This window comes from Corvus cornix, chromosome Z (genome assembly GCF_000738735.6).
Source record: "Corvus cornix cornix isolate S_Up_H32 chromosome Z, ASM73873v5, whole genome shotgun sequence".
In the NCBI taxonomy this organism is placed as follows: domain Eukaryota; kingdom Metazoa; phylum Chordata; class Aves; order Passeriformes; family Corvidae; genus Corvus; species Corvus cornix.
This window is the reverse complement of record NC_046357.1, coordinates 31,576,195-31,593,194: the sequence shown is the minus strand read 5'-3', so window position 1 is coordinate 31,593,194 and position 17,000 is coordinate 31,576,195. Positions and strand designations below refer to the sequence as shown.

Genomic DNA, 17,000 nt, shown 5'->3' with positions numbered 1-17,000 from the left:
AGCAATTTGTAGTGGATAATCTCTCACTCTAAATCCTCTCAGCACGTGCTGCGTGTTAGTTTTGGACTTTGTCCTGTTTTGAGCTTGCTGTAGGCCTGTGAGTGACTGCAGCAAGGTGCCATCCTTCTTGCAACCAGGGCAAAGGTACAGGGCTCTCTGAAGGACACTTAATTCAGGGTAGTTGAGGTTATGCAAGTGATCCCAAACCCTGTTTACCACTGGGAATTAGTTAAAATCTATGGGGAAAAATATGCAACCAAATCACAGCATTGCTTGCATAAAGCAGGAATAGGGTTAGAACTTGTGCAGCTGTAAAAAAAATCCACACACTCAGAGAGGCACAAAGTGACCCATGTATTTTATATACTTTCTAAATGGTCATTGTTCTCCAAATGCACAGGATGTACAGTCCTACCCTAGCAGCTTTTCTCACTGTTTTCCAAACCAGTGACAACTCGGGCATCACATTACTACCAAACTCCAGTGCTGGGACTTGGCTAGCAGAGAGATTCATGACAGATTTACCTAGCATTGGCATGGCTGTCCTATGGCAGACTGAAGGTTCATCTAGCACAGCCTCTGGTAGCTCCAAACTCCCAGAATTTGGGGAACTATGCAAGAAGAGTGGTGAGCAGCACATTTTTGAGAATCTCTTCCAGTGTGCAGCAAGCTGTGGGTGTACGATTTCCTGAGCACCACACTGCTCCTGGATGCTTGCAGGGGAATTATTTTTTGCACAGAACCAATTAGTTTAATTTCTGAGTAACCCTGAGCCACTGGCTGTCACACCACTGTCTGGCTGTTCAAGCATGGTGACTGCAAAGAGCATGCTGCCTGTGCATGCTGTTGGGCTCTGTGCCAAACCTCCCAGTGACCACAGCAGGGACTCCCTCTGGTTTTCTGTTTTTGGGCTGAGGGATCTCAGCCAACACAGTCAGTTTTTCTGCATGGGCCCTGCTATATACCTCTGTTACCCTCTACCTTCCCTGCGTGTTTGCTAAGTCACAGAGGCATTTCACTTATTTCTAGGCAACTCTCCCCACCCTCTTCCTTCTGCTTCCCTCTCCCTTTCACTCAGCTTCCACATTTCCACCAACTTGTTGTTTTTACATAATGCCACTGTAACATTAGACGGGATGAAGACCTGGCTCCGCTTCTCTTTTTTGGAGCAAGCAAATTGCCCAAAAGCCTGGAGTGTCTGCAAGCTGCAGAAAATCCTTCACCCAGTCCGGTGTGGATGTTTGCAGTCCAGTTACAAAAGCCCCATGTTTGCATTATGTTAATCCCCTGGCTTTGGCTGTGCTGGCCAGGCAGGACCTATCGAAGCATGGAGAATGACATCATTTGGAAAAAGGGCTGCTGCACAAGGCTGCCAGAGGCTGTGCAGCATCCCTCCCCTTTCATAGGGGACGGCCGCTCCATCTCTGCAGGAGCAGGCTGCTTTATCAATTGGAATAGTTTTAGTGACCGTAGAAGTTTTAACATGATGCAGTGCAGGACAGGGAGATATATGTAACCCTCCTCTCTGGCAGGCTGCAGTGATACAATACCGTAAATCCTGTGATTTATTCATTAAACTCTGTCACCTAGAGATTTGTTTCATCTTAATGCATGCATTGTTTTTTACTTGGCCTAATTTGCTTTTTACAAATAGTGGCAAGAAATACCAGGCAAGCGTAACTGATACAATGCTGCATGCAAGCTCACCCATGTGCTACTTGTGATCGGCGCAAGGAGCTGTGGAGAAATAAAATGCAGGATGACTGGGCTGCTTAGAGAACGCTTCCAGCTCACTAATGCTGAAATGCCATAAAGCATCCTGTGCTCCGAAACCAGCACATGACTCTCAGCATCGCCATTCTGCCCGATTCTCCCCTTACGGATGCAGTTACAAAAACGGCTGCTAAGCACAGACGTATCCCTGGCATGCCGTCAGGCAGCCTTGCTGGAGGAAATTTTTTTTTCCCCCTGCAAGCTGCCAAGGTGGACTCCTTAGCTCCTGCGATAGACTGAATGAGACTGCAGTTCCCCCATCAGTTTCATAATACTCAGAAAGCATCCATTTACATCATTGTGTGCAGTGCAGGGCAGCAGCTGCCAGGAAATTTGAAACTATTTTGATTCCAGTTGACTGGAACAGCAGCAATTGAATTAGCTGGTATCGCTATAGATAAACTGATGATCTGTGCATTTTATTTCTTTGACCAATGGGTAACTGCTGGAGCTACAGTAACCTCTGTGAGTAAGGAGACTGTTCAAGCAAATATATCTAATTTCTCGAGCTAGATTATATATATATATATATATACTGTATAGAGAGAGACACTCACACCATTCTTTTGTAAAATGTACCTGTAAACAAAATGTCTGTCTATGCTTTTAACTTGTGTTTTGCTTCCTAGAATTTCCTTTTATTATGCTGTAGACAAGCTTGCTTGACATGGAATGGTTATTTACCTATGAAATATCATATCTATGCCTGATTTAAGTCATTAATTCTTTCAACGTCTAGTCATCAGAAAGGCTGCCAAATGCTGTTAGGCTATATTTGCCCGGTCTCAGTTTTCTAGTCACTCACCCCCTTTCTATTTTAGCTTTTTCCTTATCCATTTCTTTCTTTCCTTTCTTTCTTTCTTTCTTTTTTTTTTTTTTTAATTGTTGAAAGAAGCCACCTTCAATGCAAAGTAGAAATTTGTGTTACCTGAAAGTGTGTGTCCTTTCTTTGTTTGTTTGGTGATGGGTATTTTTTTTCCCTGCGCATCTTCAGTGCAGTCCTTAAATTTTGTTGTCTTTCTAGCCTGGTTTGTAATGCAGTCATATTGGGGGATGGGGTTGGACAGGATATGCCAGTAGCTGCAGCAAGACATGATGCTGTGGTGGTGGATGGGAATAAGGGAGGAGTTTCCCTTAAAGAGCTCAAGCTCCCCTAAGCTCTTGTACCTGAAATAGCTCTCTGAGCAAAGGGAAAGGCTTTGCAATTTTGGGGGGGGGAGGGCGGGGGGGGGGGGGAGTGTTGGTTGTGGTTTACCTCACGAAATAGAGACCTTGGCAGTCATGTGCGTGGTGGTACCTAACATAATGGCAACAGAACACTGCTTTGGTGCCATATATGAATTTTTTTTTCAATCAGACAGAGAATTAGGCATTATTCCTGGATGAGGGAAGAATCCCACTGACTTACGCTAGCATACGGCGGCAGCAACAGCAGCAGTCCGTCCTGAGCACAGCTGCTGACATCTCACTGTAGAAAAGGCCTTACATTTCTGCTGTGATAGTGCTACTCTCTTGCCCAGATGGAACACAGCTTGCAGGTGTAGCAGAGAGGAGTACCTGTTAGCACTCTCCCTCCCCTTGGACATCTCTCTGTGCCTGCATGTGCAGGTATGTGCTCTGTATGTGTACCTCTTCTGGAGCCCAATGCGCTTGCCAGAGGGTAAAGTTTGCTTGGGATGAAGTTCAGGAGGAGAAGTAAATCAGAAACTCACTCAGGATTTATTTCTGTCGTCATCAGTGGCTGTCAGTGGCAGATGGGGATGCGCAGCAGTGCATTTAGCATTCACCACGAGAAATAAGGCCCCCTCTGTTTCCCTCATGTTGGTTCAGAAGCTAAGATAGCAATTAGCAGAGACAAGCCTGGCCCCTTGGCAGAGTCTGTATGCGGTGCCTTGTTAGGGCTTGGCCTCCGGAGCACATTGGCTGCCTCCCAGCCCCACAGGAGGCTGGGGGCCAACGCTCCAGGCTTCCTTCCAACAAGGCGGGATGTGAGTGAGGCACGGGGGTCCCAGCTCTTGGGGCACTATGTATTGCTTTTCTTCAGGCAGAGCAGCCAGAGAGTGTGGCTCAGGCAGTGGCCTGGCCGAGCAGTGTCCCATAGTGCTGAGCGCACACACTGAGCTTTTCTGTGGATGGATGTGTCCACCCAGAAGGGTTTATGTTAGCATCTGTAGTCTCCCTATCAGTCCTCTCCTAAGAAATCCCACCTCTAGACCATGCTGAGAGAGCTGCAAGCACTAAAGCTTCTACACTAGAGCAGACAAAGGTTGTAGGATGAGAAAGCAGCTTGGGGTTGCTTGGTTGGGGTTGTTCTGGTGCAGGTGTAGGGATGCTGTAACCACAGAGCATCACAGTCATATGTGAGTCTGTCCTGGCAGAAGTGTCCCGCAGTAGCAACCTAGTGCCTGTGCCATGAAAAGTGTGGGCTTGAGATGCACCCAAGCACTGTGTGGCTGAGTTGTGTGCAAAGGGGACTGTTTGTCTGCTGCTTTAGACACTTAGGAAAAGCACTGTGGGTGCCCCCACACCTGTATGTTGGAAATCCTCCATGAAGATGGGCTGGTGATGCAATTGTGGATAGGGCATCCTTGCTTCTTACAGCTTGCTCAGACCTTGCAGCAGAGAAATGTTCCCTGCTTTGTCCAGTCACTGTCCTCAACAGCAGCCAAGTTGTCTGGATGAAGCTGAATTTTTTGCTATATAGTAATTAAGTCAATGGCATAGAAACGTTTGGAGATACTACTGGAGAAGATTCTGAGGCTTGGCAGGGTCCAAGACTGTCAGTTTGATCCTACACCACACCCAGTGTGCGATATTTCCCCTGTGGCTAGGTATACTGGGATACATTGGCAGGTGCGAGCTTCGGCTTACCTTAACAAGCCACTTGCATATAGGTAGCCACATTAATGCAGTTCTGAACTTGTGTTAGATTATCCTCTTTCGCCTTGAACTCGGCCTATCATTAACCGCAGCTACATGGCTTCTGCCTCAGAAACAGACTTGTGGCCAGCCTGCTTGGAGCAGAGGTGGGTATCAGTTTGCAATGTAGCACCTAGAGACACACCTTGGGACCAAACCACCCAAATGCAAGTTGTGTCTGGTGTCTGGTTTCAGAGCTGTCACTTCTGGTGCTTTTCAGAGTAGGTGTTTGGGTCTGGCCACCCTGCAGTTTGATTTAAAACACTTTTATACTCCAGGCCAGTTTTTTTTTCCAAACGAGTGGGACAAATGCAACTGTTGATGGTTGGTTATTTTGTTGTTGTTTTGGGGTTTTTTTCCCCCCAAAAGCTCAGTTTCTCCTCGGGCTGTGATATAAGGTGGCCAATTATCTGTCATTATGTGGTCCCTGAGGTCCCTCCAGACAGATGGTTCTCTGTTACCTCACAACAATGGGAGCCACTGGGTGCTTGGTGCTTGGAAAATGGGATCATCCATTTTTGCTCCTGCTTTGTTTACATCAGTTGGAAAAGCAGCACAAGGAAGGGAGGGGTAGCAAGGTTTTTCTGCAGGAATGTATTTGGTGGAGTAGAAAATGTGAATTGCTTGGTATGCGTCCATCACTGCAACATGACCTTCAGCTACCTGAGTTGTTAAAGGAAGAGGGTAGTGCTGGCAGAGAGTTGAATTGCTCATTAATTGCTTTGTAATTTAGCTAATTAGCTTTGTCAAGGCTGTAGAACATCAGGGGTGTGGCTGATTATCTTCCCAGTGTTTCACCTTTACAAGTGCAAATTACTTAAAAACGTAAAAGCATCATGTGTGGTGTCTTTTTAAAGTAAAACCATCATGTGTGGTGCATGCTGCAAATGGATGTCAGACATACGAATCTCTGCTTTCTTAGGCCTGTGCGCCTGCCCTGTGGCCTCCGACTGTTCGTGGGCCGCTGGGACCTTTGCTGAAGTGTAGCAGACATTTCTGGCATTCCTTCCTCTGTAGGCCACACTCCCAAAGTAGGACTGCCCAAAAACTTCTGTGTAAAAGGACCAGCTCTGGATAACTCCAGTGTGAGAGCGTGCAGAAGTGAGTTAAACTGAACAGTATTTTCCCTGCAGGGGAGAGCGTTGTTACTCTGTTAGGAGTGGGCTGAGGAGGGAGGTCAGGCTTTTTCCTTTGTGCGTGTGGTAGCTAAATCCAGGGTCTCTTTCTTTTTTCTTTGCAGGTAGTGGCCGTGGAAGCAGCAGTTTGCCTCCTCATACCATCATCAATGAATTTCCAGAGTATGGCACTGTAGAGTCAAGCAGACAAGCGCCAACGGCTCCATTGACGTACCAGGCGGAGCCTGTAACATGCAGTCCAGAAAGACGGGACAGTCACCACTGCATCAGGCCCATTCCTCAGTGTGCAGCTCCTGCAGATAATTTGAGGCCTGATGCAGGGGCAGTGCAGCTTCACACCCCAGAAGAAGGTTTGCAACCTGCGGGTAATCTGCCAGAGATTATGAAAATCTCTCGACGGCTAGAAGCAACAAAGGTGAAAGAGAGAGCAAATACTTCTCAAGATTCAGAGACGCAAATGGAAAAAAAGAGCGTTACTGGCAGCCAAAATGTGCAGGCAGCCAGAGAACCAGTTCCAGCAGGCCAAGAAAAACTCTCAGACATGCTCCTTCCATCTGAACGAACAGCTGAGGAAAAAAAGCATTTGATCATAGAGAAAGATCTGGCTTCAATATGGGCTGGAGAAAAGCAGTCCGAGTCCTCGCAAGCCATAAGTAATAAAGCAGAGGAGGTCCACACAGCTCAGGAACCAAGCTGTCACAGACCATCTGCAACAAACCTGGAAGCAGTCAGCAGAATGGAAAGGGGGACACGTTTTGAGGAGTTTTCAGAGTACAGTCAAGGCAAAATGCAAACAGGTCCTGAGAGGAGGCTTGCTAAAGAGGCAGCTGTGAGTAAACATGTAGAATTTCAAGGTGTGGAGATTTTATGGCTGCAAAAAGCCGAGGAGCAGAGAAGAAGGAAGCACTCACTGCTGGACTCTGGGTCTGTGGAGAGGAAGGCATTCCTCAAAACATCCAGCCACCCTGTGTCGCCAATGGTCTCCCCAGGCTTGCTTTCCTCGCCAGACAGTGCGTGGAGTGAGGTCTGTGAGGACCCAAGGCTGGGACCCTCTGCCTCTGGAGCCACTCCTCTGGCAGTGCTCGATGAAAGCGGGAAGGATGAAGTTTCTGTGAAGGACAGGAAGAACTGTGGTGAGGAGGAGATGGCTGTGCTTGCAAGAGGCCGGGCCAGGTGAGATGGTGCTAAGTGGGGAGAAGGGGTCAGGTGGGGTTTCTCTTGTCTAGGCATGTGGCTTGTGCCTACGTCCTTAGGAGCTAATGAGAAACAGCAAATATTTGTCTGCTGCCTGTGGTGGGGTGTCAACAGTAGTGGTTTGTAGCTGGTGGTTGGCTAGTGCCCGAAGTTGGTACTGAAGCCTCTCCACACCATCTTACTGAAGTTTGCAGTCCATCTCAGGTTTTGAAACATAAATATCAGAAGTCTTGCTGTTTCACAGTAGTGTCTGTGTGATGAAGCATCTGTTGCAGGTGTAGTTGGGATCTGGACATGTGTAATTAAATACAGTTGGCATGCAGGCCTGGCCATATGCACCTGAACAGATTTTCTGTTTTCAGACAGAATTTGTGCAAGAACAGTGTGAGAACCTCTGAAAGGTCAGATAATAAAGACATTTTATCCAGGGCCTTGTAGATCATAAGAGGATAAATGCTGTGATATGCTGTGATGTGCTTTCTATAGTATCTATCTATCTTATCTATCTATCATCTGTGTTTATATAATTTTAGCAATACATATTGGCAGAATGGCGTGCTGCTTTGCATCCTGATTTGCTTGCTTTTCTTTTCTGATACACATTTCTGACAAAGCAAAGGGTTCTACTGGGGCATTCTGAGCAAACCATGCCCACTCTGACCTGGAGAGGTGTTCGCTGCTGAGACAACAGGATCTCTCCAAGGGAGGCTCTCCTGCCTCTGTGCCTCTGGATCTGTGGAGTTTTGCTTTGGCTAGTGCATGGGATTACTTGGGCTGGCTACCCTAACCTCTGGCATGGTGAGGAGCCCCACAGTATTTGGTGCAGAAAAGAGAAGAAAACTCGCGGCAGGGGAATGCTATACCTTTCCCTGTGCATCAGCAAGCAGGCTGAGTCTTCTCCTTTCAAGTCTGGTTCTTCAAGCTCCATATTTATAATTGCACTTGCTTCCCTTTTCATTTTGAAGTGATTTCCTGCAGCTTTTTTCTGAAGACCTCAGTCCTAGGACTGCAGAGCTAGCAAATTATCCTTCAGGGGCAGAGGCTCCATCCAGATGTACGTCTCCAACATGTGCAGCCCCATGGCACAGCACTGGTGCTAGGATAGATCTTACATGTGCTTTTCTCGTTTGCACATAAGCAGCTGATGTTATCTGATAGACAATATTAGGCTGTCTCCCAGACCTCTTCTTTTACCCAGAAAATTGTTTCTATGTCCCCAGAGAGGGAGATGATGCCAGTCATAAAGAGAGGTGGTGCAAGGAGAAACCAGCATTTTACCTGCAGTGCCCTCTCCTGTGCAAAGCTGCGTTGACCTTTGTGCTCAGAAAGGTGGAAGGTGAGAAGGTTTGCCCAAAGTCTAAACCTTGCCCCCAAGCTGAAATGAGCTGTTTCTGGTTAATTTGCAGGATGGTGGAGGAGGGGGAAGCAGCCACAGGAGGATATGAAGATTTCCTTGGGCAGAGGCACTCTGACGTCTCCACTGATCTGTACAGCTCACAGTTTGAAAACATCCTAGACAATGCATCTTTGTACTACAGTGCGGAATCGCTGGAGACATTGTACTCGGAGCCCGATAGCTACTTCAGCTTTGAGATGCCACTCACTCCCATGATCCAGCAGCGCATGAAGGAGGGTGGACAGTTTTTAGACAGGACATCAGCCTTGGGGCACACAGATGTCCTTGACAGGGAGGTGAAGGGATCTGGTGAAGGCATCGCCAATGGCTTAAGGGATGCAAGCGAAACACTCTTCAAAGGAGATGTCACAGAAGTCCCTCATCTGGAAAGGTAAAAGTGTGTGAGCTTTCTGTGTGCCTGCTGATTTTTCCCCAGTCTCTGTTTACTTTCCTGTACTGTCACAGAGTGTAGCTTTGCCTCTTTTAACACTGCAGATTTTCTGCAGGGAATAATTTCCAGGGTGACTGGAGGAGACAAATGAGCCATCCAAACCTGCCATTCATAAGAAAAGTGCAAATTTATATTATGAAGGTTTATTAGGCAATGCTGATGTGTTGATAAAAGTCTGTCTGGTATTATCACATCTCTGGGACCTGTCCCTGGAGGAGTTAGTTACTGGTTACAAATGGACCTTGTTCAGCTCCAATTCCTACCTGAATTTATTGGCAGCAACTTTAGCAGCGGTAACACTTTGTGTACACAAATGAGTTGTCCAAAAGCAGTTTGTGATATGGATGTTCAAGATCTGTCTCTGGGCATAGCTTTTCCTCTCTTGAGGCCAGTGGGAGTTTTGAACGTTACTTCATCTGGGGTGGGCTTTTGTTCCCACCACGTTCACAGGTTAGCTGCTTCTTTCATTTGTGCACTTACTTACTGAAAGAGGAGCAAGCGTTTCAAAAACGTTAATAATTTAATAATGTTTAGGTAAAGGGGGGGATGAGAAAACCTATTAAAAGAAAGAGTCATATGAGAAGCAAAAACTAGGCTAAGTGGTCAGAAAATACTGTACAATTGTAGAAAATCACTCTATGTGCAAACTTTTCTCATAGTGTGTTGTCAAAGAGAGTGGGTACAGTAAAAGGCAGCCACAGACAAAGTGGGAGGTTGAGTTAGAAGCAGAGCACTGAATGTGCAACTCACCTACAAAGCGGTGAAAGACTTTGTGAGTGACAAAGATGCCTCTGGTCTCCATCTTCCAGGGACAGGATGCTATCTAAGAGTCCTTGGACTATTCCCTTAGATGGACCTAGTCTAGTTCAAGCTTTCTGGGGAGTAAGGGTAATCTGTTTTATTTATTTTCTGCTAAAATGAAGTAAGTCCTTTGAGCAGAAGTAGTAACTTTACAGATTAAGGTACAGTTTGCTCTTAAAACAACTGGCAAAAGGACTTAGCTGTTTAAAATATTTTTCCCTCAATCATATAGTAAAAAAGGTGTTTAAATCTTGTACATGCATGGTGCCTGCCAGTAGGCAATAAGTGACTGCTAATCTGCAATAACCTGTATGGAGCCAGAAACTGAGGTCAGTCCTGAGGCCTACAGCTCCTTACACCAAAACGAAAGACTGACATAAAACTGGACAGTGGAGAACAAGCAGCACGTTCAGGTCCTGATTCTGTTACCCTGTAGCTGCAGCATCTAGTATGTAAAAGATACTGTCAAGGAAGGCCCACACTGGCTCATCAAGACAAAAATTATCACAAAGACAAGGTGTGCTTAGATGAGGCACATCAAGTGCCTGCCTAATATGGATTTCACTTGGAATTAATTTTAGTTTGGTTCTGCAGCCATACTGATAAACCAGCAGTAGATTTTAAAATTCTTTTTTCCTCACTGAATTTAAAGGAGAAAAAAGAAGAAAAAAAAAGGAGTGGCAGCAGGTTTGTTAGGGACAAGCCTTGAGGGCTCACCTAAGGTAGGTGCCAGTAGGTGAATGTCACCGCAGCAGTATGGCTAGCCGTAAGCCAAACAGAGTAATCCTCCTATCAATAATCTTACAGCCAACACCACCCTTCCTCCTCCATTATTCTAATATCATGTTGTATTGCACCAGGCGCATATTTTGTGTGGTGACTGACAGGTCGTGAGTACTATTTTGTTGGAGCTAGTGGGGAACCACGGTGTTAAGAGTGCGTGGGTGAGAAGCAGTGTGTGCGTGCTGGGGGTGGCGGGGGGTTTATGGAAGAGAGGTCAAGGCGGTGTGTCATGGTGATGCTCAGGTGAGCCAGAAATAGCCTCCTGAGCCCTGGCAGTTCAGGGAGTTTGAACGCGCGGTTGTGTTGCCCGAAGCGATCCGAGACTTAGGTTTACCTAAGTCTGCGTGTGCGATGCGGGTATGGCACCTCTGTGCCTGCTGCTGAAGCCCCCTTTTCCTACGGTGCCTTGAGCCTGCGGTTGTGCTTGGGGCTGCAATTCTTCACGCGTAGTGCACCCTCCGCACGGTTCCAGCCCTCCCGGAGGAGAAGGGTGGGGGGAGGCAAGCCTCCCGCCCCGCCGTGCAGTGCCCGGCCCTGCGCGGTGCCGCCGGAGCGCTCCGTGCGCTTTGCCCGGCCGGGGCTGCCCCGCTCCCGCCGCCCCCGCCTGGAGGAGAGCGGCGGGAGAAGCCCCTCCCGGAGGGGTGGGGGTTGCTGTCGGGGCGCGGCATGTGGATACTGGCAAGTGCAAAGGGAAGCGGGGGGATTTTGGGTGCGGAGCATTTGGGAGCAGAGCAGGGCAGTGTGGCTGTGCGGGACAGCAAGGAGCGTGAGACACACACCCCCCTCCTCCCCCCCCTTTCCGGAAAGGGTGCTGCTAACCCGAGCGAGCAAAAACTGAAACCAAAATCTCTGCAGTGCCTTCTGCTGTAGCATTTCGGTGATACAAAAAGTGGCTGGGGAGGGAGCATGCTTCCAAGTACCAGCACTAGTTAATGGGGGAGCAGTGTGAAACACGTGCAGTTCTTCCTGGCCCAGTGCAGAACGGGACGGCCGACTTGAGAGCAAAGAGCTGATGATTTTACACCTGGAAATAAAGCCGTGTGCCAGGTGGGAAAGGAGAAGCCGGGGCTCCCCGTGGTCATGCCCTCCTGATAGCTGGTAGCTGAGCACCACAGCCCCTTTGGCACCTGTCCGGAGGGTAACTCACACAGGGACTGAGGTTTTGATGCATAAGGACAAGGAAACCTGGCCTCGTAATGAATAAGCGGGAGGGTAACATCCTTCTCCGGTCTTAGGAAATTGCTGGCTTTGGGAGGGGTCAGCTCTGGTATGTGAGGGCCGGTCACATGCCTTCAGAACTGAAAAAAAAGAGGAAAAAAATTATTAAAGGCTTGCAAGCCGCAAGCTCCTTTGAGCTTCTGGGTGTCTGAAGATTTCATCCCTGCTGTCCTCCTTGTCAGCTGCTGGCCGTGGTTAAGCGCAGTAAGTCGTGGCGAGAGCTGTACAGTGGACCTGCTTGCTTTGACAGCCACCTGCCGTGCTTCCTTAGGGTAGGGGGATGTCAGCTTTCCGTGGGTCTTCCTGCAGAGCAGGCTGGTTTACTTTTGCAAGTAGTCCTTTCCTGGCATAATTTAGGTGCCCTTTGTGTTTGGCCAGTGGAGGAGGGATGGCTGGGGGAGAGCGGCATGCAGCTTGCCTTCCTTTGGGACTCTTGGTGTCTTTGGGGTGGAGTTTATTCTCTTTCAGTTCTCTGAGATAAGCTCAGTTGGTTAGAGCATGGTGCTAATAATGCCAGAGTTGCGGGTTTGATCCCTGTGTTGGCCATTCACTTAACAGTTGGAGTCGATGATCCCTTTGTGTCCCTTCCAATTCAGAATATTTTGTCATTCTGTAGTGATTATCCCTTGAGGGGAAAAAAAAATTGTGCAGCTGAAGTAGCCTTAAATTTCCACAGGAGGGGGTGGGAGAACAGGGGGAGGAGGGGTAGTGTGTGAGGTTGCAGAGCTGAGCGACAGCCTTGCTGTGTGTCAGGGCACGATGAAACACGCTGAGCCGCAGGTTGCCAGTGTAATGAAACTTTGTAATAACAATAAGGACGTTACATTTGTGCCGTGTTTGGTGCCCTTGTCTCTGTGTTATCCTTGTAGAGGCATGCAGTCCCCACTGTCACACCCACGCCCCAGGTGCTGTACTCCTCCCTTCCCATGCCAGTGGGCTGCGTTAAGACGAGAAAGGCTCAGCCCTCCTTTCTGGGAGTTTAGTCTTACTTTTAGAGGCAGTAAGGAAAACTGTTTGCAAGCTGCTACCAAGACACTGAGCTTGAGTTTGCATTGCCTGGACTAGGTGTAATCATTTGCAAATTGATTCAAATTGGTGATCCAAATCAGAGTGGGATGAAGGGGTTGTGTTTCCAAAACAGTAAGGTGAACCTGAGGGGTAAAGGAGTTATCTTTTCTGTGTATACCACAGACAAAGCACCTGCATGACTACATGTGAAGTGTGAAATTACCTCTGTGATGATCTCTATAATTCCAGACTTTAAAGACTGGACTTCTTTTAGTCTTTTCTTTTACTGCGCACTTCACAGTATGCTTTCCATTCTCTCTTCCCTTGTATGCTAGAGTCAGAAGAAGAAAATAAAAAAACCCCACAAAACAAAAAAACTTACAGCATTTCTTTTCCTGCCATAGGTGCCTTTTCCTGTTGTCTTGGGAAGTATGGTCCCTGTTGGTCGGACATTGCCCAAGATTTTTCTAAATCCAGAGAGAAAATAAAAAATCTGTATTGCAGCTCCTAATCCTCAAAAATGCTGAATATTTGCCACCTGCCATCATCTTCAAAGAACTGCTGGTGCTCAGCAAATTCTGCAAGTCCTGTTATGTTTTTTCCCCTAGAGATGCAAACACAAATTTAGTCACATATGTATTCAAGAGGGGAAGAAAACAAACTCCCTAAAGCAATCTGGTGATTCTCAGAATAAATTCACAAGAATGTAGCCTGAAATTCCCATTGGGTACCAGGTTACTTTTAATTGTTGGGGCATCTTATAGTACTTCCCATGGCGGATGTTGGGGCGTCTTATAGTACTTCCTGTGGTGGGTATTTTTCTTCTATGTGGGTCATTTCCAGCAGTTTCTTAGTTGGCACTCTGCTTATTCCTTCTTTAAGACAATAAACTTTGTTGACAGATAAGCCCAGTTTTGACTCCTTTCTCCAGGTTGTTTCTGTAAGTTTCTTCCCAGTTTGTCAGTACTCTGCATGCCAATTATAATTTTCAGTTTGCTCACTGGTATTTTTGTCCAAAGTAGCTTGTATTTGATTTTTCAATGTAGTTACAAGACTCAATATTTAGAAATCTAACATGTAACCTTTATACATTCATTTTGTTAGTCTGTCTGACAGAGGTCTGGTAGAATTTTTTCCACCTTGAAGATTCATTTTGTGACCTGGTTGAATTTTTTATTTAGTGTGAAATCTGCTGGGATTCCTGTTTTTCTGAGTGGATGTTTTTTCACCTTCAGACGTGCCTCAGCTCATGACTCTGGGACCTAGGAAAGATAGGTCAGTCAGAACATGGTACTTCATATTTGCTGCCAGCCATATGTCCAGGATAAGGAAGGTTATTCAGAGGGATGGCATTGGTTGTTGTCCTAGAAGAGCAAATGCATCAAATTCATCTGCAGCTGGTGAGCAAACAAAACAAGTGTTGGATCCCATTTGCTGGCACATGGGCTGATGCATCTGTCAGTTGTTGAGCTGCTGCTGACCACAATATGCTGGCATGAGTGTGTGTTGAATCCAGGTAAAGATGAAGTGGTAGAATTCACGGGGGTAAATTTCTGACACGACTTGCATTTTGACAGCTGAGGATTTGCCTCGTTATTACACAGCCTAGTAATTTCTAAAATGTTATGCTACAGTGTTGACCTTGGTATGCCTTCCAGGAAGGTGTCATCAGTTTATCAAGGCTCTGGAGATACGCTGTACAGAGTTTGCCTTTGCTCTGGCTAATGAGGTGCTTGGAACACCAGTTTAGTGAGAGTTCGTAAAGCTGCTTCTGGTTCCTAAATAAACTGTTGTTTTAGGGAAGAAAGGGCTGCTGACTTTTCGCCTCTTCAGTTCCCAGCCTCCTCTGAAAATAAAACAAACAAAACAAAAATCCAGGAGCTGACAGAGACAGAAAAGAAAAAAAAAAAAGTGGAGCAGCTGATCAGTTTGCTACACAAAGCGCCTCAGTATAGAGTTGTCAGCAGCTCAGCTTCTAAGCTGGCATCTGTTGGCATATCTCCATTAAAGTCAAAGCCATTTAGGTCAGGAAGCCTTGATTCACCAAAACCGAGGTGTCTCTGCCAGCTCTGAGCTGGTCCTGAAGTGGAGCCTGCTGTCTCATCCATTAGCCATGACTGGCTGTTAGTCAAGCCCCTCTCCACGTTATTGCCGGTTAAGGCTCTTCCTCCTCGTGTGTGTGTTGGGATAGAGAGAGACAGAGCCTGGCAGCTGGCAGGACGGCATAGAGGCATGCATGTCTTCAGATGTGATGCTGGAGCAGCGGTGGAGAAGAACAGGGCACAGAGCATGCAGACTCCTTGCTAGCACAGCTGGGTGAGCTGTGGGTTGGTTAGTGGTTGTTTTTTCTTTACTCACTATTATGTTTGAGGACAGCTGGTTCATTTTGCTGCATGGTTTCAGTGTAAAGCTCCTGTGTGATACTAGTGCCAGTGCTCAAGTGCTTCATCTGCACATTTGCAGGGAAGCCTGAACCGAAAGGTGTACGCACATGTATTTTTATGGATGTGTTTTGCTCCCTGCCAGGGAGGACCAGCTGCCTGGCTAATACGCACTTCCTGAGCCAGTCTCCCAACAGTTAAACCAAGCCCAAGCACAGGGGGGGAGTACTCTGCTGGCTTCCCAGCTTTGGTCCTGTCCTGGAGGACCCCGCAGGAGCCTTATAGGGAAGGAAGGTCATGTGGGTGCTGAACACAGGGGTGGCTCTTGACACCTGGAGCAGGTGGGCTCTGAGGGGAGAGCCTGAGGGTTCCTGAAACATGTAGGGGCTGGGTGTTGTCTGAGCAAGGTCATAGGTGTGCCATGCATCTGTTTTTTATTTATATTTGGGGGCAGGTGGATCAGATCCTGAGTGTGGGGCAATCCTAATGCAGTCTGTATGTCTATGCATGTCAGAAATATCCATTGCAGGGAAGAGCCCTTGGACGCCCCCTTTGGCGAGGACCAGGTTTTCACTTCCTAGGCATGGTGACATTAATGTGGTGAGTGTCCCTTTGCAGCCACTAACCCTTGCCATAGCAATGTATAGAGCCTGAGGTCGAAATGGAATCAAACCTGAAGTATTTTTAGCAAGACATTTGCACTTCAGGTGGCAGCGGGCCAGCATGTCTGTGTAATAAAGTACAGGCTGTCTCTTGGAAGGGCTGCAATCCTGTCCCTGCATGTGGCGAGACTTCTTGTTCTAATGCTGTGATCCTGTAACGACAACGATTGATTGAATTTGCTGTATACAAGCCTACCAGAAATGGCGTTTTCTGAATGCTTTAGCTGTTAGCTCCCTTTTTTACAATCGGTAGGAATCCTTTTAATCAAAGGAAAAGACAAATGATTACAGAAGGGAAGAGGTTATTTTTGAACAGCGGTGTGCATTTCAGCCCCTGAAATTGACTTTGCATATGTATTGTATTGATAACCAATAGGGGATTACAGGGATTGTTACTTTTAACTTTGCTCCTCTCTTTGTGATGTGACAAGGCTGAGGTACTTTATCATGGATGCTTGGTGATTACTCTGGCTTGCGGACACTGTCTTTGCTTTGTATGTCCTGGCTGATGCTGTGTTTGTGAGACACCCACTGAATTGAGTTGCAGCAAAGTGCAGCTGTGTCAATCCTCAAAGAGGGATCTACTTCAAAGCATCTCTTTGAAGAGAATCCATACGTAGGACTTCAAAGCTGATTAAACCATTTGGAGTAAAACAGCACACTGAGTCATCTGCTAGGAAAGGGCATTATTTTTATTTTTTTATTATTTTTCTCCCCTTCCTACAGTTGTATCTTGGAAGAGCCCTGGAGCTGAAGGTAACTGGCAAGGTACATCATTGCTTGAAGTGCTTTTGTGTTCACTCTCTCCTGGCCCTGAAGAATCTGGTTTGGACCTGCAGCAAAGCTGCAGCACAGCCGTTCCCAGTCCGTTTGTGTGGTCGGGTCATTTGTAGCAGGAACTGAGTCATCACATCCCACTGCTTCTGGGATTTCTTCACTTTCTTCAGTGGGGCTACTCCTTTCAGAGCCAGGCTGTTCAAGCTCAGCTTTTCAGGTCCCTTTAAACAAAATTCAGACAGTGCCACTGCTTATGTCTGGTCTGCTCTGAAATGTGAAAGGGTATCATTCACTGAACAGCCACATCTCTCTGAAGGGTTGTAGAGCAGGGATTTGTTTCCTCAGGGCAGGACATAGGGGGTGGAGGGGAGGAGTGGGGGCAGACACCTGACTGTTTCTGCTTTGTCCCTCCCATGCTTCCCTCCCATGAGGGGGTGTTGAACTAGTAATAGAGCATGCTTTTCATGGACAGAGTTGACGGTTATGGAGGGAGTGCTGTCC

At 47.1% G+C, this 17,000-nt stretch overlaps 1 protein-coding gene and 1 long non-coding RNA gene across 6 annotated transcripts in view; one reads left to right on the top strand and one right to left on the bottom strand.

The window, feature by feature from the left end:
* The window catches only part of LOC120411515, a 45,168-nt gene extending 42,300 nt beyond the window's left edge, over positions 1-2,868 (bottom strand). For both annotated transcript variants that reach the window (XR_005603857.1, XR_005603856.1), the window contains exon 1: positions 2,702-2,868. This is a non-coding gene — a long non-coding RNA (uncharacterized LOC120411515). The remainder of the gene's footprint in view (positions 1-2,701) is intronic.
* Positions 1-17,000, top strand: part of PSD3 (pleckstrin and Sec7 domain containing 3) — a 112,342-nt gene that overhangs the window by 19,290 nt on the left and 76,052 nt on the right. For 2 of the 4 annotated variants that reach the window (XM_039567278.1, XM_019286170.3), the window contains 2 exons: positions 5,933-7,001; positions 8,429-8,809. In XM_039567278.1, the coding sequence (XP_039423212.1) occupies positions 5,933-7,001; positions 8,429-8,809 (1,450 nt within the window). Of the gene's footprint in view, positions 1-5,932; positions 7,002-8,428; positions 8,810-11,792; positions 11,944-17,000 lie in introns of those variants that run through there. The other 2 variants (XM_019286171.3, XM_019286172.3) reach the window with 2 other exon arrangements.